The 26537-nt window shown below is 37.2% G+C and overlaps 1 protein-coding gene across 1 annotated transcript; it reads left to right on the plus strand.

The window, feature by feature from the left end:
• On the plus strand, positions 1-26537 carry LOC112148690 (nuclear receptor subfamily 5 group A member 2). Its single transcript, XM_024275967.2, has 7 exons — positions 1-479; positions 1990-2108; positions 2374-2515; positions 3105-3760; positions 13464-13583; positions 19534-19681; positions 22944-26537. Exons 1-7 carry the CDS (start codon positions 458-460, stop codon positions 23195-23197), a joined length of 1461 nt encoding a protein of 486 aa, XP_024131735.1. The 5' UTR covers positions 1-457; the 3' UTR covers positions 23198-26537.

The raw sequence follows: 26537 nt of genomic DNA on the forward strand, positions 1-26537 counted from the left end.
ATTTTCATGATTATGATTGAAATAATCTAAATGGGGCCACAGTGAGGCATGAGAAGGCCTGTAAAATGTGACACCTCATCTACATCTTCATATGTCCTCTCAGTGTTTTTCCTGAAGCTTCTCTGATTCCTCTGCGCCTCACTCTCCTGTCCAGGCATTTTTCCCCTCTAAAGAAGCTGCGAACATCCGTCATGTGATCTGGCCTCCACCAATGGCTGCGCGTCAGTCCAAGTTGTGCGATAAGGGGAGGACAGTAAAGAGCGATCAGCCTGAAGGAGTTGGACTCTCCTCGGTCTTCAGGGCTCATCAGCGCACTCTGCTCCCAGCGCAGCCCGGCTGCAGACTGCGTCCATCAGGAGCTCTTATCTGCGCTCTGGTGCAGCAGCGCATGCGAGGCTGCAGCTACAGTCAATCCAGGCTCACACCAGACTGCCTCCACTGACAGGCTGCTGCGCAAATGTTGGGAGATAAAGCTCACGGTGAGTCCGCCTCTCCTCTGCTGCTCACTCATTTATTTAGATTATTATTTCTTAAAAAATGTGTAGAAAAAGGCAGAAAATGAGGAAATGTTGAGAGGTTTTCTATGGAAAACTCCAGACTCACAGCCAGGAAAAAAGTGACAATCTGGGTCAGCATTTGTCAGGGAGGGAAAGGCCCGACTTCAGAAAAAAAAAAAGAAAATAAAAAAAACACTTGTTTTTGTTAATTTTTAAAATTAACATTAAGGTAGATTGAAAACCAAAAATAAAAGTTGTTTATTTAAAAGTATAAATTAATAATGTAATTTTGTTTAAGCTTAATATATTTTTTTAAAGTGGCAAAACATTTAAAAAATGAATAGACTTTAACTCAGTCTGAATAATAAACCTTTAATTAGAGGGCAAAAAAATAAAATTATTGAAATGTATTAATTTACTTTTATTACTTTTTTATGAAAGCGTGAACGTAATAACTTAAAAAGAGAATAAAATAAATACATTTTTAACTCAGCCATTTTGTTTGCTTTCATATCAATTTGGCGCAACTTCAAACAAATCATGATAATTGTAATAATAATGCTGTTTGTATTGTCGTGCGTTTGCACTTAAACGTGCGTAATATCCAAAAGCCTTTGCAGCGCGAGCTCTCGGTCTGCTTTGCGGCCTCCGTAGATTCTGCTCTTTCCTTTAACTCCAGTCAAAATGACCTCTTGTTGCTTGATAATCTTAATCTTAATATTTCCCCGTTTTTTATGTAGTGTTACGATTTTACACGCACTCCCTGCGCTTTTGCTGTAACCTTATAGTTTTCCTAATTCCTGACATTTTATCATTTTTACACTCGTGTCATTTTTTCATTTTTAGGATAATCCGCAGCAATACTGAAAAGTCCGAAAAACGAATTTTGAATAACAAAATCAAGCTTTTTCTCACCTAGTTTTTAAAAAATCGTTAAATAAATGCATTCATGTTCAATTTCATATATATTTTCTAATAGACAGGATTGTAAAAATGTGATTTTAAATCCTCAAATGTTGTGGTCACATTTACTTATTTTAATGCGCTCAAAATAAGTAAATGTGTAGATGTTTTATTTAGGATTTCTGATTATTTATGTTCAAGCGCGAATGAAAAAGTTGCAGATAAAATATTAAATTAAAACAATAAATTTAAAACGTAACATAGGATATATATAAAATTGGTTATGGAATTTATGAACCAATAACAAAAATAAGTAGGTAAAAAATAATGGTAAGAAAGATTAAGTCAAATGTTATTATTTAAGTCAATTTATCGAAAAAGCACGAAAAAAAAACATGCACAGGTCCAAAACATATTCTTAAATTGCTACTTTTAATTGTTATTATTATTTTAAATTAAAAACGATTGTAAAAATCTTTGGTATCAAACGGGCCGATTAAGTCATTTTGAAAATGCATCAGATATTAAGATTCACATTTATTCGTGTCGTGACATGTTTGTGGTGTGTGTGCGCGCGCGCGTGAACCAGGTGTGACTTTGAAGGTGATGGAGTACACGTACGATGAAGACCTGGAAGAGCTGTGTCCGGTGTGCGGCGACAAAGTGTCGGGTTACCACTACGGCCTGCTGACCTGCGAGAGCTGCAAGGTGAGCGCGCGCTCCGCGCCGGGGAACTTTTACGCACCGACGTATAGTGTGCCAACTTCTGCACAACGACGCACGAGTTATTATTATTATTATTTTTTTGTTTAAATTTATTTAAAATGACTCTATTATTAACATGAATAATGATAATAAATCATATTTTTTTTAAATAAGCGCATTTTTATTATTTCCACCGAACCACTGATCCAAAGCGATCTGTTCGGCCCCCTTCTGCATTGGTCACTCAAACCCTTCCTGCTCTCTGCAGGGCTTCTTCAAGAGGACGGTGCAGAACAATAAGAGGTACACGTGCGCCGAGAACCAGGAGTGCAAAATAGACAAGACGCAGCGGAAGCGATGCCCCTTCTGCCGCTTCCAGAAGTGCCTCAACGTCGGGATGCGATTAGAAGGTACATAGGGATCTGCTGCTGCAGCCTGCCCCGTGTGTGGGGGGAGGGGGTGGAGTGGCTGGGAGATTACAGTATTCCTTGACTACTTTAAGATGATTTAAATAACTGGATTCATCTAAAATAAAAAGGGAAAAATGCTTTTTGGTTTGATATTTACAAGTTATAGCCGTCATCTATGGCTGGAGTTCTCTTATTGGCTCAAATCGGAACTTCCACATGTTTCTGTCTGTCTGGCTTGTGGCTTTTTATGTTATTCCACACACATGGGATAGGATTAATTCCCAGACAGCAGTGCAAAGGAAAGCACCTGCTTCCGTAGCAGAAAAAAAGGACACATTCTTGACTTACTGATAAAATTTACTGGAGACTCCCCAGGGAAGAGGGAGTAGCAGCACAGACTCTGGGGATTCTTCTCAACCCTAAAAAGGGAAGTAGGAATGAATATTGACTGTGTGAGAACGACTTGAAATGGGACTTGCAGTTTTCTGTAGAACTCCGTCTCTTGCAGATGGTTTCTAGAGCTTGGCAGTGGAGAAAGCTGCAGTTTCATCTATAAATCTGTGTCCACCTCTTGTTTTTTGTGTGATAGCGGTGCGCGCAGATCGCATGCGTGGGGGGAGGAATAAATTTGGCCCAATGTACAAGAGAGACAGGGCCTTGAAGCAGCAGAAGAAGGCTTTGATACGATCCAACGGGTTCAAGCTGGAGACCACGGCTCCGCCGCCGGCCTCCCCACTGCAGACTGACTACAGCTTCACTGGCACCCTGCACACGCTGCCCACCATTTCCAAAAGCCTGCTTCCCTCCACCACGACCTCCGTCACCCCCACAGACTACGAGGCCAACCTGTATGGACCTACATCCCTGGGCATGGCCATGCAGTCCCACGTGCCCCTCACCCCACAGTACCAGTACACGGCCTTTCCCAGCAGGGCGATCAAAGCCGAGTGCCCCGACTACACCAGCTCCCCCGAGTCCCTGACTGGATACCCATACCCAGATGTGTATCCGTCGGCCTCGCCGCAGCCCCCCAGCCTGCCCCCGCTGGTGCTGGAGCTGCTACGCTGCGACCCCGACGAGCTGGTGGTGCAGAACAAGATTGTTGCTCACTTGCAGCAGGAGCAGAGCAACAGGGGGCGGCTGGACAAGCCCAGCACCTTCAGCCTCATGTGCCGCATGGCGGACCAGACCCTGTTCTCCATCGTGGAGTGGGCTCGGAGCTGCATTTTCTTCAAGGAGCTGAGGGTGAGTGACCTCTGGGATGAATATGCATGCTCCCAACACTGTCACTTTGAAACATTTCTGCACTGACAATATACACTGTATATATATACTATATATATGGTTAGTTAAATATTTTATTATATTTATTTTTGTGAAATATTTTTTTGTGGAAAAATAGTCAAATTTTCTTTGGTATACAGCTGTTTTATTTTCATTTAATTCTTTAAAGATCAATTTTTCAAGTATTTATAATTCATTTTCCAATTCTTCATCGTTTTTAGACTCAGAGAAACAAACGTTTTTATGGTAAAAAGGTTTAAAGCAAACAAATACCACATAAATCATGCTGATTTCCTAAAAACTTCTTATATATAATTTTATTATTGTGTTGATTTTATTTCAACAAACACACTTTGTTTGAATTTTAACTTGATGTACTGAAAAAGATGTAAGTACACGTGACTGTTCTAATTTATGGGTTGAGGCCCTTTATTTTTAGCTTGCTGCCATTTTTTAATCCTCATTTATCTAATTTATTTTGATACTTGTAATCAATTTTATTATCAATTTTCAACCCAAAAACCTAAAATTATGCATATATAAAAATAGGAACTGCACATATGAGGAGCTATAATTGATAATTTGACGTTTCTTCAGGGTTTTTTTGGTCTCCAGTTCTTGTTCTTGCTTTCGAAATGTTTGAAAAGACTATAAATATGTTTCATTTCAATATTTCTTCCATTATGCAAACATATGCATAACACCTATTGCTAAACTCAATTATTGAAGTGTTTGCTGTTGCTTTAATTCAGAAGAGCTCCTTGTTTCTTCTTGACTCTTCCTGCAGGAACACAGATATTCATGCATTCAGATTTGATTAATTGAAATCATAGCCTCGCATTTGGCTCAGAGTTCTGCAGAATTCTGTCCAGACTCAGTTTGCAGCCAATATTCAGAGGACAAACCACAGCTGTCTGTCAGAGAAGCAAAAACTGCTGATGTCTTTTCCAGCAGGACGGTAAAGTAACGCTCACGATCAAAACGCATAAATGCATCACAAATAATACGGACTGGGCAAAAATCAATGTGCTAATCCACCCCCGCCCAGCACTGTAATTGTCTTTGTCAGCCTGCTTTACTGTTTGGAAGATTTAGCTGCTCGGTCAGATTGAAATCAATAGTTAACTGACAGCATGGCGCCTGATGGACTCCTCTTACATGAAAAATGAGAGAATGACTCACAGAAATGTGTCCTCTTTCCCTTCCTGAGAGTCACGATATGATACGTCTGTGTTGACAAAAAAAAAAAAACAGTCAATCAAACAGATTTACTCACAACTAAATCTTGGGTCTGGCCTTGGTGGGTTTTGGTGAGATTCCTCGGTGGCTTTTGATTTTGCTGCTTCGGACTTTAGGGTTGTCGTCATTTGAAGACATTCAATTTGTGTGTTTTTTTTATTTTTTGTATTTTCTGAGAAATACCCTTTTCGTACTTTTTGATCCCTATTTTAGTCGAAAAAAAAAATTCTGACAAACTAACAGTAAATATTGGACAGGTGAAGCTGGAATCCTTTGGTGATCATATAGAACTTATTCTGTTAGAAAGTCAGATCATCTTGAATTTTGATTTTTAATATTTTCAGACCAGACGATAAGTGCTTCATGTGCTGTTAATTTTTTTTATTTTTTTTTATAAAAAGACAATGTGTCATTGAAACAGCCTCTCCTCTCCTTTAGCCAGACTAATGTAACCAACAAACAGTTGCTTTTGTTTTCAACACCAGATTCAGCATCATACTTTTCTCCAAACCCAGATGTGTGACAACAGTGGAAAGAATTGTACTGTCATCCTTCGATGGTGCAGTTCACGCCGTACCGAGCGATTCAGGCTTCAGCCTGATGAACAGAAACGACAAATTCTTCCTGGAAACAAATCGCAACACAGAAAGCTAAAGCTGCAGTGTAGAAAACAACAGCTGAGCTGCTCTAGTAGAAAACAGCCAAAAAGTACAAAGAAAAGACAAATTATAGAGTTGAGATGCCAAATCTACAGCAAAGTGAAGGGGCTTCAATTATGTCAGAGAAAACCCCATTAAAGAACCACTCCAATGAAAATGGAGTTTTTAACATGTTCTTGTGGCATTTTTCTGATGATGGACATATATAAAGAAAAATAATCTTAAAATTGCATTTTGGGATATTTCTTTATTCAAATTGTTCACAATCAAGAGAAAAAAAGAAAAGAGAAAAAGGGCTGACATATGCTGAGTGGGCCTGCTCCGCTCCATTCTGATGCATCCACTTGCAGACAAATAGATCCATGAACGTCTATGTTTTCCTCGTCTGAGCTGGAATCTGGATCACACTTGTAGCTTTAATATTGCTCAGCGTTTTTGTACCACCTGTCATGTTAGGTTAGGGTGTGAGGGGCTGTAACTTAGCAGAATAGTGTGTAAACAAAGAACTCTCAGTCATGGGTGATGGGAAGTGGGGTGGCTTTGCTCCACTCAAACGGTTTTTAATGAACTCCTGCCACTTTGCAGAAACTAAGTCTCAGAACACGACAGCTAAAAACATCATAATCATGATTGGAGTGTGACTTTAAAGGTTAGAAACTGGGCTTGACCCCCACAAATATAGTTAAATTCACAAATACAAGTTTTCATGTAACACAAAAAGCTGAACTCTATAAAAATGCTGCTTTAAATGTAAAGGCTTTCCTTATTATTATTGTTTTGTGTGCGATGGACAAAATCTTTTGGTGGAAGTCAAAGCGACAATTGATTTCCAGTTGTTTGCTACATTTCTGTATTTATTTAATCTGAGTGAGGTGCTCTCATAAAAGGTGATCAAATCAATGCCTTTTGACAGTTAATCTACAATTTTCCCCTTTTTTCCCCTTTTCATCTCCAATGGCATAGGAAGATGTAGTAACCATGGCAACCATACCATACTGAACCATTCTTCCCGCTCACTCCTGCTTGCACTTATAATCGAAATATGACAGGCTTACACAAATGTAACTCAAGAACTATGATTGAACTACGATTTTGTTGACAGCTTTGGCGTTACAGTCTTCTCTGTGCCTGACAAGCAGAGAAAAAAGGCTCCTACTTTTCTTTTTTTACAATTATGTTTTTAGTTCATTTGTTTTTCTTTTTTGGAAACAGAATAGTGATTGTGGTGGAGATGATATTTGTTCCCTCACTAACAAAACAAGGTATCGTTGTGCTGGTTCTAAATCTCATAAGGAGCCAGAATTTTAGTACGTCATTATCAAGTAGTAAGATCAGGTTTGAATGAAGAGTTTTTGTTTTCATCTAAAAAATAGTGCGTCAGGGTTTGTCATATTTAGAATGTATTTCTTTATTACTACTTTAACTATGAATGCAACCTTGATGCTATAGGAGCTGAATTAATGTTTGTCATTGTGAACAATGCAACAGAAAAAAACAATTATTTCATCTAGTTTAATATTCTGCTGCTTGCTTGCAGAGAAGTATATTAGTTGTGCATAAATTACAGTCTGTTAGTTAATTATGTTTTTTTAAAGTTGCAACAAGCATCACATCTGACAGAGAGAATGTTCTCGGATGTAAAGAGTGATTCTTCTGCATCTCCTGTTAACACTTTAGCACCAGAGCTCCAGTGTTTAAATTCTTTGATTAAATGTAATTTTTCAACCATTAACACGATCAACGTAATTCCAGCAGATTCTGAAGGAGAAAGGCAAAATCTGCTGGGATTATGTTTTTGTATTCTTTGATTTTTGTGTTTAAGTGTCATCGGCGACACCTCAGGTGTTAAAGGGTTAAAATGATTCGAGGCAATGTAACCTTTCTGAGATTTTTGAAAAGCATAAAAATCTGTTAGATACAACAAAAAAAGCAGTGGCCTGAATGTTTATTTTGAGAACACTGCAAAGCTAAATGAAAATGTAGTCTGTTAACAAGCAGATTCAAACGTTTGTATTTGTATGAATAGCATGAAAACGGAATCCTTATTTTTATGTCTTTTTCTCTCCTAGTTCTGCTTTCCCCCTCTTACTCGATTGTTTTCTAGTCTAAAAACGTTTTAAAAAACATTATGTTCATGACAGTCTTCTATGACTCGTATATGACTGTCTAACAGTGTGAATAGACCTTCCACATTCAGTGGAGAGACTCTGCCTCTGAAAGAAGAGCTGTTTCTCTCGGCCAGATAATTACATTCCAAGCAGACGATAACGGGGGAATGTCGGCCTTTGCTGCAGCTCTTCTACATTGTTATTAAATTGTTTGTAGGCTAGAAGCTGTTGATTGCTGCAGTTCCCTGGAAGCGATCTTTATCTTGTCGTGTTGTTTGCCTTTCACTCACCTGTTGAACCTGGAAGTTATTGCAGTGCAGACAAAGGAAATCATCAATGGTAGCGTTCTAATCGATCACAAATGGCTGTGGTGCAGAGGTAGAACGGTTGAGCTTAGGGGTGTGAGAGAATATTGATTCTATGAAATATTGCGATACTTGGTTTGGCGATTCTTAGTTTGGCAATACTTTGTTTGGTGATACTTTGTTTGGCAATACTTTGACAATAATTCATTTCGCAACTCCTAGTTTGGCGATACTTTGTTTGGTGATACTTTGTTTGACAAGGCTTCGTTTGGCAATACTTCATTTGGTGATACTTTGTTTGGCGATACTTAGTTTGGTGATACTTCGTTTGGCGATACTAAGTTTGGTGATACTTCGTTTGGCGATACTTAGTTTGGTGATACTTCGTTTGGCGATACTTCGTTTGGCAATACTTTGGCAATAATTCGTTTCGCAACACCTAGTTTGGCGATACTTTGTTTGACGAGGCTTCGTTTCACAATACTTCGTTTGGTGATACTTTGTTTGACGAGGCTTCGTTTCACAATACTTCGTTTGGCGATACTTTGTTTGACGAGGCTTCGTTTGGCAATACTTCGTTTGGTGATACTTTGTTTGACGATACTTAGTTTGGCGATACTTCGTTTGGCGATACTTCGTTTGGTGATACTTTGTTTGACGAGGCTTCGTTTGGCAATACTTCGTTTGGTGATACTTTGTTTGGCGATACTTAGTTTGGCGATACTTCGTTTGGCGATACTTCGTTTGGCGATACTTCGTTTGGTGATACTTTGTTTGGCGATACTTAGTTTGGTGATACTTCGTTTGGCAATACTTCATTTGGCGATACTTAGTTTGCCAATACTTGGTTTGGTGATACTTCCTTTGGCGATACTTCGTTTGTCGTTAATTCGTTTGGTGATACTTGGTTTGGTGATACCTCGTTTGGCGATACTTCATTTGCTGTTACTTTGTATGGCGATACTTCATTTGGCGATACTTCGTTTGTCGTTAATTTGTTTGGTGATTCTTGGTTTGGCGATACTTAGTTTGGTGATACTTCGTTTGGCAATACTTCATTTGGCGATACTTAGTTTGTCGTTACTTCGTTTGGTGATTCTTGGTTTGGTGATACCTCGTTTGGCGATACTTCATTTGGCGATACTTTGTATGGCGATACTTCATTTGGCAATACTTCGTGTGTCGTTAATTCGTTTGGGGATTCTTGGTTTGGCGATACTTAGTTTGGTGATACTTCGTTTGGAAATACTTCATTTAGCGATACTTAGTTTGGCAATACTTAGTTTGGCGATACTTTGTTTGGCAATACTTAGTTTGGTGATACTTAATTTGGCGATACTTGGTTTGGCCATACTTAGTTTTGTGACACTTTGTTTGGCAATACTTCATTTGGTGATACTTAGTTTGGCAATACTTCGTTTGGTGATACTTCAGTTGGCGATACTTAGTTTTGTGATAATTCATTTGCCGTTACTACATTTGTCGTTACTTCGTTTGTCGTTACTTCGTTTGTCGTTACTTCGTTTGGTGATACTTGGTTTGGCAATACTTCGTTTGGTGATACTTCAGTTTGCGTTACTTTGTTTGGCAATACTTCAATTGGCAATTCTTTTTTTGACAATACTTGGTTTTGGACCCGATATAAAATGCTACCATTTTATATCTGATACTGAGTTACCAGCTCAGTGGCCTTGTGGAAGAGTCCAGCCTGAGATTGGAAGGTCGGGAGTTCAAATCCCGACCGTCATACCAAAGACTCTAAAAACGGGACCCAGTGCCTCCCTGCTTGCCACTCAGCATAAATGGGTTTGGGGGGTTAAACCATGGCTCCTGTGTCTGCAGCTCCCACAGAGGATGGGTCACATGCGGAGAACAAATTTCACACACCAAGGTGTGTGACAACTACTGGTACTTTAACTTTTGACTTTCACTGGTACCATTTAAAACATGGATTTCAGTGTTTTGTGGCTCATGGAAGACAAAGGGAGACCAGACGCACAGCGCAGACTGTGTACGCCCCACAGCGCTTCAGTCACAACGTGGAAGACGAAGCGAGCGAAGGTTCTGCTGAACTTTACAGCAAAAGATTCTGATTTAGCGACCTGATGGATCCGAACGGCGTGTTTAATGCTCTGAATTAAAACCGTTGTTGTGGCGATGAGCGGTGAAATACGACTGAGATACAGCGCCGCAGTGCAGACTGTCTGGAAGAAGGAAATGAAGCATCTTAGCTGCATTCAAGCACTCCCTCATCCTGTCATGCTGCTTGAACACACTGAAATGTTTCTGGAAAACATCTGATCTAGCACCTGAACCATTTTAAAAGTACCGGTTTGTCTACATTTAACATTGTTAGAAACAAAGCTCTTCATTTTCTCAACCATTCATATGTAAACATTACTGGCTGAGACACTTAATCTGTGCATCTATGCTGTAAACTATTTAGTTTTGAAAATCTAACAAAGTTGAGTGTTGAAAAAATATTTTCTAAATTACTTGAAGAAAAGCATTATTTTGCTTGATTAAAAGCAACTTGTATACAAGATAAAGTTCTAGTGCTTAATGTTCTGATCATTAAAAAAAATGTAATCCATTTTTTTCAACTCTATTATGAAAGATGCATAAATATTTAGAAAATGTTTTTTTTAAGTCCTAAAAAAGTAAAATTGTGTCTTTATTCCTTGTGATACATTGTGATACGTATCATATCGTGACACGTGTATCGCGATACGTATCGTATCGCCAGACTCTTGCCAATACACACCCCTAGCTGACCAGAGTCCACCAAGTATTTTCACTTTGAATCTGTCTTAATTGTTAATATTCTAACTAAAACTGTTTTGTGATGTTTTACATTTTGTTTTCAGAATTTCAACATGTGGTTTTGTGTTGACCAAACATCCTTTTGCCAATTTTAAAACTGCTGCACATTTTTTATTTAATCAATTCAAGCCTTTTTATCTTATTAGATTTCATATTTGGGCATTATTTTCTTTTGAAAGACAACCAAATGGACCAATATTTGAACTCAACTGAGCTCACTTATTTTTAAGATGATTGAGCTTTTTTTTCTTAACTTTAGTTCTTAACCTTTTCAGGGCAAATGTTGCTAATTGGCAGTGTACTGTTAAATCCAAGACTTACTATCCAAGTCCTTCTTAAATGTGGATCACCTTGAAAAAAAAAACAAAAAACATTGAATGATTTATTTTATACACCATATTTTTCTGAGTATAAATCTGTTTTTATTTTTATTCTTGCTTAGTTTGCCGGGTTTTCCGACTTAAACTCAGGGGCGATTTATACGCGATTTATTTTCCAAATAAACAGGCTCAAGTGTTAATTCAGGGGTGTCTGAAGTCAGTCCTCGAGGGCCGGCGTCCTACATGTTTTCCAACCAACCTGGCATTGAAGCTCCTTATTGGCCCAACACACCTGATAGCTAATCAGCAGCAGATAAGGCAGAGTTTCTGGAAAACCAGAAGCAGGTCAGCCCTCGAGGCCTGACTTTGGACACCCGTGTGTTCATTATATTCCCAATGAGTATTTGAGGGCATTGTAGGTGAGTGTATTAACAGCAATGCAAAAAAGACCGGCAGAACTGTTAAAAAGCGACACAGATGAGGAAAAATTAAATGGATTTAATTCAATTGTTCAATACATTTGTACTTATATCACAAAACAACTGTGATATTGGGCTTCATAGTTGTGCAAAAAATGCAGAAAGTTGGTCATAAAATGAATGAATGGATGAAATAGTTTATTTCAAGCAATCAGGTCACAATACATACATAACATATCACTTAATGAATCACAAGTAGATCGCTTGAAAGGGAGTGGAAGGAACCGAACTTATATAATCCCACCCCGACTCGACCATACCATTTTCTCTACATGAATTATCAATATCCGGTTCAGGACTTGTCGGCTAACGTGGTTTTGAGCTCTGCTAAATCGGCTTCAAGATTTTTCTTCGGTGCCATGTTCAACTCTCCTCGTTGCGGTAGTTGTTGCTTCAGCTTGGTGATTAAAGTCGCATGTGGGCAACTTTAAAAGACTTTAAAAGAGAGTTAAGGAGAGCTGAAGACGCGTCTGCTCGTGACCCGGAACCGGAAGATCACTCAAAATACGAACAATAGCTAGTTGCTAAACTAAACTAAACTGCTTATCCCTGCCCTTTAGTGTTTTGAAGTGATTTAAAGTCAAATAAAGAGTTAAGTTGATGTGTTAGCTTGTTTTTATGCTATGGTTAGCTTAACAATTGTTCATATGTTTTGCTAAAATATTATACATAAATGTCTACATATGTTTCATGAAGCTAAATACGGTTACGGTAGTTAAGCCTGCATATATTCAATCTAATATTGTCATATATTCCATTATTTATGTATGAAATGAGATGAAATGTCGGTTCTTGGTCCTTTATTTTGTACAAAAACTTGTACAAAAGTGCAACTTATACTCCAGCATGACTTTTAAATTCCTTTTTTTTTCTAATTGTCCATTTTTGCCGTCTGTAACGTATATAGTCCCAAAAATACGGTAATTTGAAGTAAAGTCAGTCATGAAGAGGTTAAATTAATCTCTAAGATCCAAACTTGTCACTGGGTTGGTAGTGCAGGTGTTTTGTAGCAGCTTTGGTCATCCAGGACATACTATTAGTGTCTAAAACGAATGTGATACAATCACTGTGACACTTCAACAAATGCTCTGCAGCTCATAATGTAGCTGCTGTAAAATGTCAACAGCAGAATCCAAATCGACTCTTTACACACTCCTCAGTCACATACTGACTTGGTTCATTCAGACACGCTCCTCATTCTCCTCATGTTTATTTGTGAGTGTTTGGAGGTTTTTTTCCTGCCACTTTTTGGCTGCAGTGTCCCACTCCTCTCAGAGAGGAAGCGCAGGAGGTCACCGAGACCTCTTCTTTCTCCATCCTTTTCCTTCATGGCTGTAAATGAGACCCCCACCACTACAGATAAATGAGGACTAAAAGACCTGTTCTGTCACTGATATAAAGAAATGAAACTCGTGCCAGATGAATGCGTGTACGCACTAATAAGTGGCAGAAGAATCAGTCAGAGCAGCCTTTTTTTGAAGCATGGGGATAAATCTAAAAGCTCCTGGGACTAGTAAATAAACACTGCCTACATTGTGATGTTTTATGGTGACAATGAATAAAGTCTTTTATACATTTTGAAACTGTTTTTCAGTAATTCACATAAAAACCAAACAGACAAAAATCAAGGAAATACAAATCGCATCATATTGTGGATTTTGTTTTGAAGTAAGCCAGTTTCCTTTTTGTCTATCTGTGTTTTTCCTAATCCCACTCTCATGTTTCCTTAAGGTGGGAGATCAAATGAAGCTGCTTCATAACTGCTGGTCTGAACTTCTGGTCTTGGATCATATTTTCAGACAAGTGCAGCATGGAAAGGAAGACAGCATCCTGCTGGTGACCGGCCAGGAGGTAACAACTCCCTCGCACAACTTCCTATCAGAACAACGCACACGTCTGTTTCATTCACATGCAGTAGACAGTGTGTGTGTGTGTCATTTTCTTTGACTATTTAAAGGCACCATCCTCCATACAGTAGTGTATTTTCACAATACGATAACACTCTAAGGATTTTATTGTTCAGTTGATCTGTGAGGCAGAGCAACCCTCCGTGTTTCATCACTGTCATGCAAACTCTGGAATGCACTCACAAGATACTTACAATAATACTGACAGAATCAAACAGTATGTTGAACACACACATGCTTTAATCCTGAGACACGCCTCAAATCTTGAGTTGCTACGTGTCAACTCTCCACACCAAACCACTGTGCCTTTTTTATGTCAGAGATCCAGGTCATTCTTCAAGAACTTTGTTGATAAAAACCTAAAATTGTGTTTTTGGTGCTTTTGACATGTCCTTGAGGCATTTTTCTGATGACTTTAAAAAAATTAGGCGTAAAATTGCATTTTTGAGTATTTCTTTATTTAAATCACTGTGAATGTGGAGCAATGGGAGGAAAAGGCAACGATCTTGCCTCACAACTTAGAGGCGAATCTCTAATAAACTCCTGAAAACTAAAATACAATAGTTTTTTTTTGCCTAAAAGTGGCATAATGATAATTAAAAAAAAAACACCAGAAACACTTTTACAATCGATCAACAGATGTTCACAGTGGAACATAAAAACCTACTTTTTTTTTAACTTTTCTTAGCTAACTAGGTTGTTACAGTTGGTGACTTGGCCCCTCCCACACCCCCAATGCCTGAACAGCACTAGCAGCTAAAACAGTCTGAAGGTTTAGGTAATCATCCTTCCAGCTGAAACCAGACAACAGAGAATATCAATTGCTTATTTCTATAGTCCTGTAGGATGTTATAGAAATAATATTACCAATAATGACATTCATGGCCCTATTAGCCCATGTTATATCATCAGGACACTGTCACATTTACACTTGCTAATGACTATAATGTGCATTTTATTTTTTAACTGTTCTCTCTTAACCAGTACATCAACAGACAGAAACAAATCTCATTAAACACCATATTCTTTGTTGTTTTATTGATGTTTTTGCTAAATGTCTTGAGTGAAATTTGAGGGTAGAAATTAAGTCTTTGGTTTAAAAATTGACCTTCTGAACATAAATGATGTGAGCCAGGACATTTCTGCTGTGAGCCTCCTCTCAACTTGTCAAAGATTTATTACATACATGTAGGGAGGCAGTGTGGAAATACAGAGAGTCATTGTCCAATGTACCAATCATGGAAAAGGAGTCATAGAATGGACAACTCTATGAAGACCAACCAGAGAAAGTTCAGTTCCAGAGACTAAGAGTGAGAATGCAAAGGTTATTGGTCCCAATCTGGACATAGACTCCTAGTTTCCTAGGTTCTAGTCCAAGGCTTCACAGGCCTGAAGGCCCATCAGTTCCGTGGTAGAGTGTCCGCCCTGAGATTGGAAGGTCGTGGGTTCAAATCCCGGCCGAGTCATACCAAAGACTCTAAAAATGGGACCCAGTGCCTCCCAGCTTGACACTCAGCACTAAAGAGTTGGACTGGGGGTTAAACCACTAAATGGTTCCCGAGCACAGCTGTGTCTGCAGAATGCGGAGAACAAATTTCACACACCGAGGTGCGTGACAAATAGTGGGACTTTTCCAGACAAAAAAGGCGAACCACTGCCTATGGTTGTCTTGTAGGAAGTTAGTAGAGAAAAGAACTGGGACTACCAGGTGTTTTAGGTTACGGTCACCACACGAAGGCACTTTCCAGAGTATCCATGTGCATTTCCAAGATCAGTGGAGTGCAGTGGGTCAGGGAGGGCATGAAACACGTGTAAATCTGAGAGGGATCTTTTGTGACGTATTTCTTTAATCAAGACTTAATTTAGAGAGTTTCTTCACATTGGTTTTGTGAGTAAGTGAAAATGATTGGACAGCTGGTTATCTTGCAGCAACCTATTTGTAGGGAAGTAACTCGGGTGCTTCAGTGTGTTGGTTTGGGCGGGACAGACTGCGGGTGTGCGAGAGGGAAGCACGGTGAACCGTAAGTTCCTCTGGTGTGTGGGGTTGTCTGTAATCGTCTGAATCGTCTGTCAAAGAAGGCCGTTTGAGAAGATCAAATGTAGAATTGGGAGTGGTGAGCCAACAATCCACAGAGTTGTCTTAATGACCTGCTGAAGCTGCTTCCTGTCTGTTACAAAGCAGCTGCAGTTCCACACTACAGCCAGAAGTATGAACTCTGCAGTAAAGAAGTTGAGGTTTTTTAGCAGAAATGTTCAAAAATATAGAGTAAGATTACCGTCAAAATGAAACATGCTCATGGACAAAGTTTTAATAGCACATTAGAAACTGGCTCTTATCACACCAAACTTGTACACATTGAATTTTAATATACTTCCCTTTACATGTTCTGCAATCATGTTTTAATGTTTTGTATTGTTTTTTTTAATCAAAATGTATTTTAAGTGATTGTCTTATAATGGTATTTTATTGTATATTCTTTTTACTGATATTTTAAACGTTTTTAATTCATTGTTTTTAGCTTTTTAGGTTGATAATTTCAACATCTGTCAACAGATGAAAAATAGCTAATTCTGGCTCATTGCATGCAATGCTTTTAATGTGCACTGTCCCTGAGAAATAAATACATTAAATAGAAATTTATGATGATAAAGTCATTTCCCTGCTGTGGCGTCAATTTAGTTCAATTCTATTATATTTTAGTTAAATAAATGAAACTCAGAACACACGTGCACTTAGTCAAATCAATGTTTTGGGACTCGTATCTATGCTTGTCACCCCATGTGAACGTATTTTTGACGTTTTATTTTCAAGACAAAGAAAAGTCATATTTACAACAGACATTTTAAAAATAAAACTAAATGCTGCCCTCATATTTTTTCCAAGATTGTGCACAAGTTTGTCCCTTTGCGTTACATTTTGACAGTTATCTTACCCCATTATTCAGACATTACTGGGCTCCCTTGACGACACTGAGTGTTGTTCAAAGTCATTGTTAATATTATTATCGTGCTGAAGTATGTGAAAATCTTTTTATGTTATCAATTGACAATGAGTGTCTTCATATTTTTGAATGGACTGCTTCAGCCTCTGGAAGTTTTTTAAGCATCTAAAGATTAAATTAAATAAGTGATTTCATAAAACACATCCAGTGAAAATATCAACATGCTACAAAATGCTCCAAAATGAGACTGAGTTCATACGGTAAAGCTCTTACAGTGATTGAAAATATCCCTTCCTCATTTACATTTTTTTTAAATTATAATTTTACAAATACATGCAGATAAGGATTTAATTCATTTCTGGCAAAAAATAATCAGTTTAATCCTGCAGTAACTGCGCCCCCTTTCCTGTTTATGTCCTCTTATTTTGGTAACATTTGCAGGTAAGTGCTTGTGATTTCTATCAGTGAGTTGAACCAGAATTGAATTTTACTCCACTCTTCTTTGGAGGGATGTGCAGTTTAGCCAAAGCTTTTTGGTAAAAACATTGTTTTTGAGTGGTTTTTGGTTAGTGCATGACATTGGGACTCAACTTTCACTAGGTTGGGCTTTCGTGCCATCAGTCTCTATGGGATGTATGTCTATAAGTCCTGAAACAGATGTTTTTCTGCTAGACCGGTGAAATAAATTGCTGTTGTTACCATTGTTGTGTTTTTGGTAAGCTGATCAACCCTGGGTAAATTCACCTCATTCTCCAAACGATTATTTGTAATTGTGATTCACTGGAGTGTCAGTTTACCTTTTTCCATCAAACCAGACTGAGATTGAAAGCTTTGATGCTCTAAATCCTTCATGTATGAACAATAAGAATAAGAAAAAATGTCGCTCAACTGTGCAGATTTTTCCTAGTTTTTTATTTAGCTAAGGAAATGTCAAACACAATTATATGTTTCCTACTTCTTTACTCAAATCTTGTATTTTGTGAATATTTGACATCACTGGCATCACAAATGACTTACCGCATATTGCATCAAATTTATCGACTGTATATTAGAAATAGACAATCGCCATTTTTAGCATACATACACCGCCATGTTGGAGCCAAACAACACTACTAAGCAGTGATTGGTCAGAGTTGGTCTGAGGAAACCGTGTTCACCAATCAGTTAGAAGTCCACACCCACTGAATGCAGGGTTAGAATAATCTATCTATCAAATGTTCTGAATGCTGGACTTTTATTGAGGCATCTGTTTGGTCAATTTACAATACGAATAACTTTCAATAAACAAAAAATATTATTGAAAAGAATAAGGATGATCAAGAATGTGTTAAAAAGGTATCAGAGCAAAAATGGTTATTCTGACAAACTGAATGACTGAGTCAAAGCTGATTGTTTTTGGCTTCTTGGAACCAGCAGGTACTTCCTGTTTGGAGCATGTGGAGGGAGGGGTCACTCAGTCCAGTTCTCTTATGCAATCAATTAAAGTTTTCAAACTAATCACTAATAAATATGATGTTTAAAATACATTTTAACATACTTTTTGAGCCACTTTTTCTCAATAAAACTCTAAAGTCACACCACCAACTGATGATGTAAAAACAAACAATGGCGCTCCGTAATTTTTGTCATGTCACTCTTATCAAAGTGTGTTGAATACAAATCAAGTAAACACAAAGAAAACCATCTCTGGTGATCTTTTATATTAGTAACTACTCAGCGTGAAACCTGCTTCTGTTTAAATGAACGTACAGCTGAGATCTGGTCTGTGGTTTATTAGACCAAAATAGGTGAAATTGAATCATTTCCCACCTGATCATCTCTAATGGCACACATGTTGTAAAACACTTAATATATATAAACACAAATGAATTACACCGTGTGAAGAAACGCTTTGCTTTGACTCGGACGGTTCAGGCTTCCACGGCGTGCGTTGGAACACTTTGTCGGGTAATATCCCACGTATACCATGGTCACTTACAAAACAAATAAATATTTGATTTGTTTTTAGTACTTCAGTATTGTTTTTTTTTTTGTTTGTTTGTTTGTTTGGATCGCTTTTTCACAAAAAACAAACTATTTGATCCATGGTCCGGCGCTGAGCCTCGACTGCAGCGCCAAAGAGAAGCGAAATCAATTCTGATTGTCGCGATAGGTTCAATAAAGCATCAGTTCAGAGATAGAGTTCCCCTCTTACTGCTTTTTTTTTTCCAGAAGATGAAGAAGTTTTTTTTTTAAGGCAGCCTGCCCAGTAATATAGACCATTTGGGCTATGTGACTAGAATTTATTTTATTTTTTTATTTTCTTAGCTCTGCAGGTTCATTTCTAATGTCTGTATATCAGCATCTTTGTTTTCTCTGAGACATAAAAGTCTTTAGAGTTCTGCTTATCTTACTGTTGATGTGTTTTGTGTTTAAAATTTACCCTTCCGGGTTAACACTTGATATATTTAAACATTTCAGTCAGTAAAATTGAAGGAAAAATGATCTCTGGCCTACTTTTGTTTAAAAGTTGCATAATGTCATATAAACTTTACCTAGTAAAACATTGTGAATAATCGTGATTAATTACAACACAAAAGTGAGATTAATCTGATTATTGACAGCACTTATTAAAAATACATGTTCTAAATGTTTCATATTGTGATTATTCAAAGATAATAAGTAGTCAGAAAATTAATCGTGATAAATCAAGATTTTTTTCCCAGGTTTGGGATTAACAAGTTACATTTTTAATGGATTCCCTCCCTAAGAAAACATCTTTTTTAACACACCGTACAATATGAGAAATTGAGAAACACCAACTCATCTCTTCATTTTTAGTGGTGTTTAAATGATTTTAAGTGTCAGATTTCCCCTTAGAATGACTGTTAAAAAGCTTTATTTGGGCGTGTTTTCAATAAAATCCAGAGTTTGTCGTAGACATGAGAAGTAATGGGTTATTTGTGGTTTCAGGTCCAGCTGTCGTCCATCCTATCTCAAGGAGAGGCCACGCTGTGCAGTCTGGTCCAAAGAGGTCAGGAGCTGGCAGCCAGGTTGAGGGCGCTGCAGGTTGACCGCAGAGAGATCGCCTGTCTGAAGTTCCTTCTACTGTTTAACCCCAGTGAGTCATCCTCGCCTCACGTGTTCTTCCACCATCACACACGCTCCACAAAAAAACCTCCTGAATTACTTTATCCTTCATTTGATTTTTTGCAGTGGCTAACTTTTGTTTTCCAAGTGAAATATTGCAAAAAGGAAAGACACTTCATGCAGCCCACCGCTCTTACAAAGTGTCTCCTTTTCAGCGCGTTAGCAAAAGATGTGTTATGAAAGGCACAAACTATGTGTTGAGTGAGTGATGTATGTTTAGAAGAATGGCTGATGCAAAAATCAATCAACTTGTTAGAGCTGCATGGCCATACATGCCTCCGAATTTGAATAGCAGCACTGACATCTTGATGAAAAAAATGTTATAATTGTTGATAATCTGCACCTCCATTGATATAAGGTTACAAGTGTTTTTCAAGATGGCCTTTCCTCCCTCCAATAAATGCACTTAATTAAATTTCTAGGCTCGACAAAAGCCAACATTAACAAAGACAACCTTATCTATTGTCCACTAATGGCATTCAAAAGAAGATGAATCAATGGGACTATCATTTGATAGCTGGACTGACATTCATGTAGTGGCCTGTTCAGATGGAGAGTGCATAGACGTGGCTTGTCCAGATTCCCAGGAGTGTTTGCTGTTTAGTGCAGGCAAAGCTGGGAACAAAGAGCTTTTGAACAGGGAGAGCACTTGTCATTCGCAGAAAATATTTGCTGTCTTTGCCAGCATCTTTTTTTCTTTTTTCGCTCTTGTTCTGCTTCATCTTCAGAGTCAGGTTTGTTGGGGGTAATTTAATTGCCCTTAAGCAGTTTGAAAAGATGATTCAGAACATTGATTCAAAACATTTAATTACTGTGTGAATGGATTCTCTGAGATGGGCTCAGCTGATGTTGAATGCCTTTCAGCTGGAGGGCTAGGATACTGTCTCACACTCACACACACACACACACAAGCAGGTACAAAGCTAACCACATACGCTTGCCTTATTACACATGTAGAAATGAATATGTATGGTAAAAAAGTCACAATTGAATGTACCCTCTCCCACATATTAATATAAAACATATTTAAATGCAAATACTTTAGTTTTTTTCATTATTGACAGGCTTTTATTACAATGCACTCGTTCTTTTGTTTCTTTTTATCCCTTTAGAACTAAAATGCGAACATATTTATGCCTAACTGTACAAATAAGAAGTAAAAGTGAATTCTGCACTCAGCCAACTAATTGCTGTTCTTTGGAATATTCGTCTTAAATTTGAAAAAATAATTAAAACATGCTCAGAAAAGAGTTACATCAATTCATTCTGCAGCATAACCAGGAGCAGAGCTAAAGCTCAGTAAGCTTTGGACTCTCTGAGCATCAACAGACATTAACGGGAAAATTACAAAATGAAAAGAAATGTTTTTGGTTCTTTCAACACTTGCAACATATTTATTTTAGATGCTTATAACAGAAAAAAAATCCACCAAACGATATATTTTCAAACCTATTTTCATAATTAATTCTTTTTAAAATGGAACAACACAACCATTCTGACGAGGTTCTTCAGGTCGTTGACTCGTGACCAGAACAAAACTGATGGCAAGAACATTTTTTACTTTTTATATAACTGAAAGGAGGACATAAAAGGAGAAAATAAAAGAGATGAACTTAAAAATAAATGAAAAAAGTGTGGGAGAGAATAACAAGCTGTAGATGGCAAAAAGAGTAGCAAAAACCAGACAAGGAAAGGTAAAAGAATGGAGACAATTAAATCAATGAACTGACTGAGGCTATGTCTGAATTCACTCCCTGGATTTTACAGCAATTCAAACACCACACTCACAATTTTTCTTTTAAATTAAATAGAAATGAATGAAGTAAAAACCTAATAAAAATGAACATTTAATGAACACTATTAATCCACTGTGTTCTGACGATGAAAACTTGAATGGTTCATAAAAAATACATTTAAAAATTGTTCAGACGTAATGCAATGTGGTCTATATTCACTGGGCTCTGGATTTTGGACACCTTAAAAAATAGCGAACGCCCCAAATATCGTTCACTGAGCAGTGAATAGTGAAACAGTTTCAACACAACCTTACTACATTCGTAAAATGCACAAAATACTAAAAAAAAAGAACTCGGGTAAGAATAAAACTACACTTAAATCCTGTCAGATCCTGACACTTTATGTTTAACACGTGAAACATTGTCTTGATTGTATTTATTTTGTCATATAATGTTCTGCTGTTGCTCTTAATTTGTTTCAAATTAAATTGAATTGAATTTTTTTACAATTAAGGTTAGTGTCTGTTAAAAGCTATTGTAAAAGTAAACTATTTGGTCAGCAATAGGAATAAGCAAAGTGAACATGTTGCTCAGGATGAATTGGAGGAAAGAGCTTCAAACCATTTACTGGGTACTCCCTATTACCTTCTCTAAAACAAAAATGCATTTTTTATTTTGTTGTGTTCGTATTTAACACTTTATAAAAAAGCATATTTACTGAGGGTGTTTTATTTTTTCTATGGGGTCAAATGAAGATCAGCCTAAATTGAATGAAAAACCAGATTGTAAAGTTGAAAAAAAAAGAAGAAAAAGAAAAACAGTTTTAAACTCTAAAGTATGTCCTGTTAATTTGAAGGAAATAATAAAAATGTGAAGAAATTAAACTCAAAGTTTGAAAAAAAAAGAAACTTGAAAGAAAAATTGAAAATGTGAAAAAAAGATAAATTAGAAACTTTATTTTGAAAAATAAACTATAAACCTGCTACAAAATGAACAATATTGTCTTTTTTATTTTCATCATGTGTTTTTATTTATTAATTTTTAATTTTCTTTCCTCTTCAATTCAGAGTTTTAAGTTTTGCTGATGAGCCTAATCTTGTTTGGGGGTGGAGCTTTGAGCCCATTGGCTACAAAGACATGATTGACATCTGGTGATATGGTGGCATTATTTCCGCTTCAAAACATTTGGAACATCAAAAGTCAGAAATATATATTTTTTATGTATCCTTTTTTATCTAATTAAAAATTTTAATGTATAATTTTGAGTTTAAAGCAATATTTAAAAATATAACGGGTTAAAATGTACTATGTCGTTTTCTATTCACTTTAAGCAGATCCTGATTTGACTCCGTCCTTTTCCTTCATTGGATCCAGAACGGTTTAATGTGATTTCCAGGTTTCCGTTGCTCCTCTTGTCTCACACATTAGTGTCTTGCCAGCTGTGTGTGCGTGGATTGGAATAGCCTCATAACTCAAGTCAACCTTATCTCTCTGCAGATGTAAAGCTGCTTGAGAACCAGGCGTTCGTGGATGGCGTCCAGGAGCAGGTGAACGGCGCTCTGCTGGAGTACACCCTGACCACCTACCCTCAGTTCCAAGAGAAGTTCAGCCAGCTGGTGGTGCGGCTGCCTGAGCTGCGCTCCCTCAGCACGCAGGCTGAGGACTACCTGTGCTACATGCATCTGAGTGGAGAGGTGCCCTGCAATAATCTGCTCATCGAGATGCTGCACGCCAAGAGAGCGTGCGTGTGAGGGACACACAAAGAGTTGTCATCTTGTGTTGTTTGTCCAAGGTGAGAATGAGTGTGTGGAAGAGAGATGGAAAACCCTGAGATCGACAGGTTTACACTGGATTGCCTTCATTGAGGCTTTTGCTTTGGGTGGAGAGGAGAAAATCTTGTTTAGAGTTTGGATATAAAAGTGAGATAATTTTAATATTTGGACTGCTACTGTTTTCATATCCTGCAAAGCTACTTTAATGTGACATTTATAAACTGGATTTTCTACCCTATTTTCAACCATCTAAATTTAGATTTTGGGGTGGAGTTATTCTGTGTTCTTTTTGACTAAATATGTCTTCAATCTGTCGTTACAATAATTTCTCCATTCCTCTAAGCTGCCAATATCACCTTTAAAATTGCAGGACGAGACTCCACCTTAGCCAAATGCCACAAAGTCAGTCAGATCTGGTGCCCAGTGACCCAGCTCTGTGTTAGCTGCTCTGTTTTAAATACTCTCTGCTGGTGCTTGGTAAACTGCTGTGCACTTTTCTCACATTTTGGTCTTTTATTCAGAAATCAAATGTTTTCTGGAATATCTTCAAAGAAGATTTTGTTCTTTAAAGTGGGTCTATATGAAGCTCTGTTGGGTTCTCACGTATTTACATCTCAATTTGAGAGAATCAGGAAAAAGTTATAAAAGCAACCTCAAATCGACCTCAAAATGTTTGATTGTTTCTGGCTAATCTTACTCTTTTCAAATTTGTAGGAGACAACAGGACAGACAGTGAAAGGGAAAATATTTAAAAACACATGATTTTTTTTTTTGAGGAATTAAATTAAATTTTATTTTATTTAATTGACATAACCTTAAAGTCCATGTTGTTTTAATGGTAGGCTCATTTCTGCTTTTGGATAGAATGCAAACCCTCTACTGTATTCAGCACTGATGCGTTCTCTTATTTTAGGGAGATTTCAATCATAGTGACAATAAAAAAGTTTCTTTTTTTTTCCTTTGTGGTTTAAGGTCAGCAGAGGTTGGGTCAGCTTCTTAATGCCTTAAAAAACAACAAGCTGAGGATTTGCAGTTAATCAGAAATTTAACAAACAAACTAAAACTGCTGAAATTCTATTAGTGTATTATTGTTCTTTATTAAAAAATGTTTAAGCTGATTAAAACAGGAGATTTTCTAATTGGTCTTTTCTTTAATTGTATAAATTTTGACATTACTGTATAAAATTTGCAAACCTTTACTAGACGCTTACTTCAGGATTTTAAGGTTGGAAATGTTAAGCGATTTTAACACTAAACATGCATTCTTCAATGTGTGTTTAGCCGATAGTGTTCACACTGGATGAGCAGGGAGGGGCTTCTTCTTCATTTTCTACTTTTTACAACTGCATTTTCACCACCTACACGCTTAATGTGAAATATCACAGCGGTTCAAGTCTCGTAAGGCTTATTTTTTCTCAAACAGCTCTATTTATTGCACAGAAGACTTGGTCTGAATCTGAAATCTTCCCCTACTGTAGCCCTCCAAACGGAGAGTTATGTAAAAATAGTGGCTATGTCTGAATTACCCAAATCCCTAACTACTAAAAAACATATAGTACAGGACTATATTGATTTTAAAAGCAAGTTGGGCACCATGCTCACTATTCGTCTATTTTTATACCTCTTCACAAGCATAACTCTAGACATCCGGTTATGTTTAATTAAATAATGGAGCAATAATGAAGTTTTAGCTCACGCCTCTGATAACAAATGTAATACTGTTTGGTTAACATTGATCTTATGACTTTGCTGTTTGTTAAGAACAGTCTTGAGGATAACATGCATTCACCGTCCCAAACTAGAAATGAGGAATTTTAGTGTTTCAAATTTTCATTTTTCTCATTAGTAAAATATGAAAAAATAGAGACTTTGAACGGTGTCACAAAGGAATAAAAGATCAGAATAGGTGTGATTCAATGTTTTTGAAGTTAAGAAAGAATAAATGGAAATAAAGCCAATGCAAACAGAGGCAGATAAAGGCGAGAAAAGACAAACACTAATGCCACGAGAGAGGGATGAATGACAAAGAAGCATTTTTTTCCAATTAATTAAAAATGTAAAAAGCAATCAGGGCTTATCTGCAGTACTTGTCCTTCAGCCATCTCTGCTGAATTAGACCTTTCTTTCTTTCTGTCAATACAAACAAGTTTCAGGTTTGCTAGCTCCAAAAAGAGCTACTTTTTCAACAAACTGAGCTGAAAAATATGTGAGGAAGCTGGTTTCAGCTGTCAGGAATTTGGAAAGTTTTCTCCTTTTTCTGAATTGAAGCAGAAGTGAGCAGAGAACTCATCTCTTCTACTTCACTTTGTAAATGAGATGACATCATTAAAACTATAAAGTCACTCACTTATGTTGAACAATTTTCTAATTCCACTGTAGAAAACACATTCATTGTGAGTTCTGCTTTGCTTTTAGTTTTACACCAATAATAACTTAATTTTGTTAAATTATCCTGTTAAGCTGTAAATATGGTTTTAGGGAATTCGGGACAAAAATTAGTCTAAAAAATGCAACATTTTTGCTTCTACAAGTTTGCTGCATATCAAAATCATGTTAATATTACAAACAATGTTTCATAAATAAGAAAGTGAGCCAAAGTGAGCCGCTAAACTTACAGGTTTTAGGAGATGAGGATCAGTTTAGCATCCAAACATATAGAAATGTGCTCTAAATGACAGGTTTATAGACATATATAGGATGGAAGATCTGATCTAACTATACTTTATTATTAATATTATTTCCAGTTCAGTAAAAGAACTCATTAAGGTTTGTTTCAAATGTTTCATGGAAGACTCCAGGTCTTTGTAAAGTTGTAAAAATGAATCCCTTGAGCTGTCTGGCTAAAAACACTGCACCGTGCATGTGCTGGGTCAACTGTGGCACTGATTCTGGTAGCACTGAAATGAGAGTGGCAGGAACACAAATCTCCCACCAAGTGGTCTATTTATGTCAAAGCATCGAAGACAGTCACAGCTTCTCTGTCTGAACACACTTTGGTTTTCCAGTTGAGACAGCTTTGTGTCATCTGTAAAGTATATTTATGTTGTGAAGTGAATATCTACAACAATATGAAGATACATTTTCACACTGAAAAAGTTATGTTGAGGTCTGCTATAGTGGAACTGCTTTCTCAATATTGTTTTTTATGTTTGTTTTTAATTTCATTCTTTTTTTTCTGTGAGCTGAAAGTCTGTCCATCTTTAAAAAAAAATCTGGTGTTTTTCTCCAAAAAAAGTAAATAAAATGACCAAAACATTTTCTTTTCTTTAGATATATTTTATTGTAATAGCATCAAACCAATAAAAGTCATTAAAGTAAA

The sequence above is a fragment of the Oryzias melastigma genome, linkage group LG9 (genome assembly GCF_002922805.2).
Source record: "Oryzias melastigma strain HK-1 linkage group LG9, ASM292280v2, whole genome shotgun sequence".
In the NCBI taxonomy this organism is placed as follows: domain Eukaryota; kingdom Metazoa; phylum Chordata; class Actinopteri; order Beloniformes; family Adrianichthyidae; genus Oryzias; species Oryzias melastigma.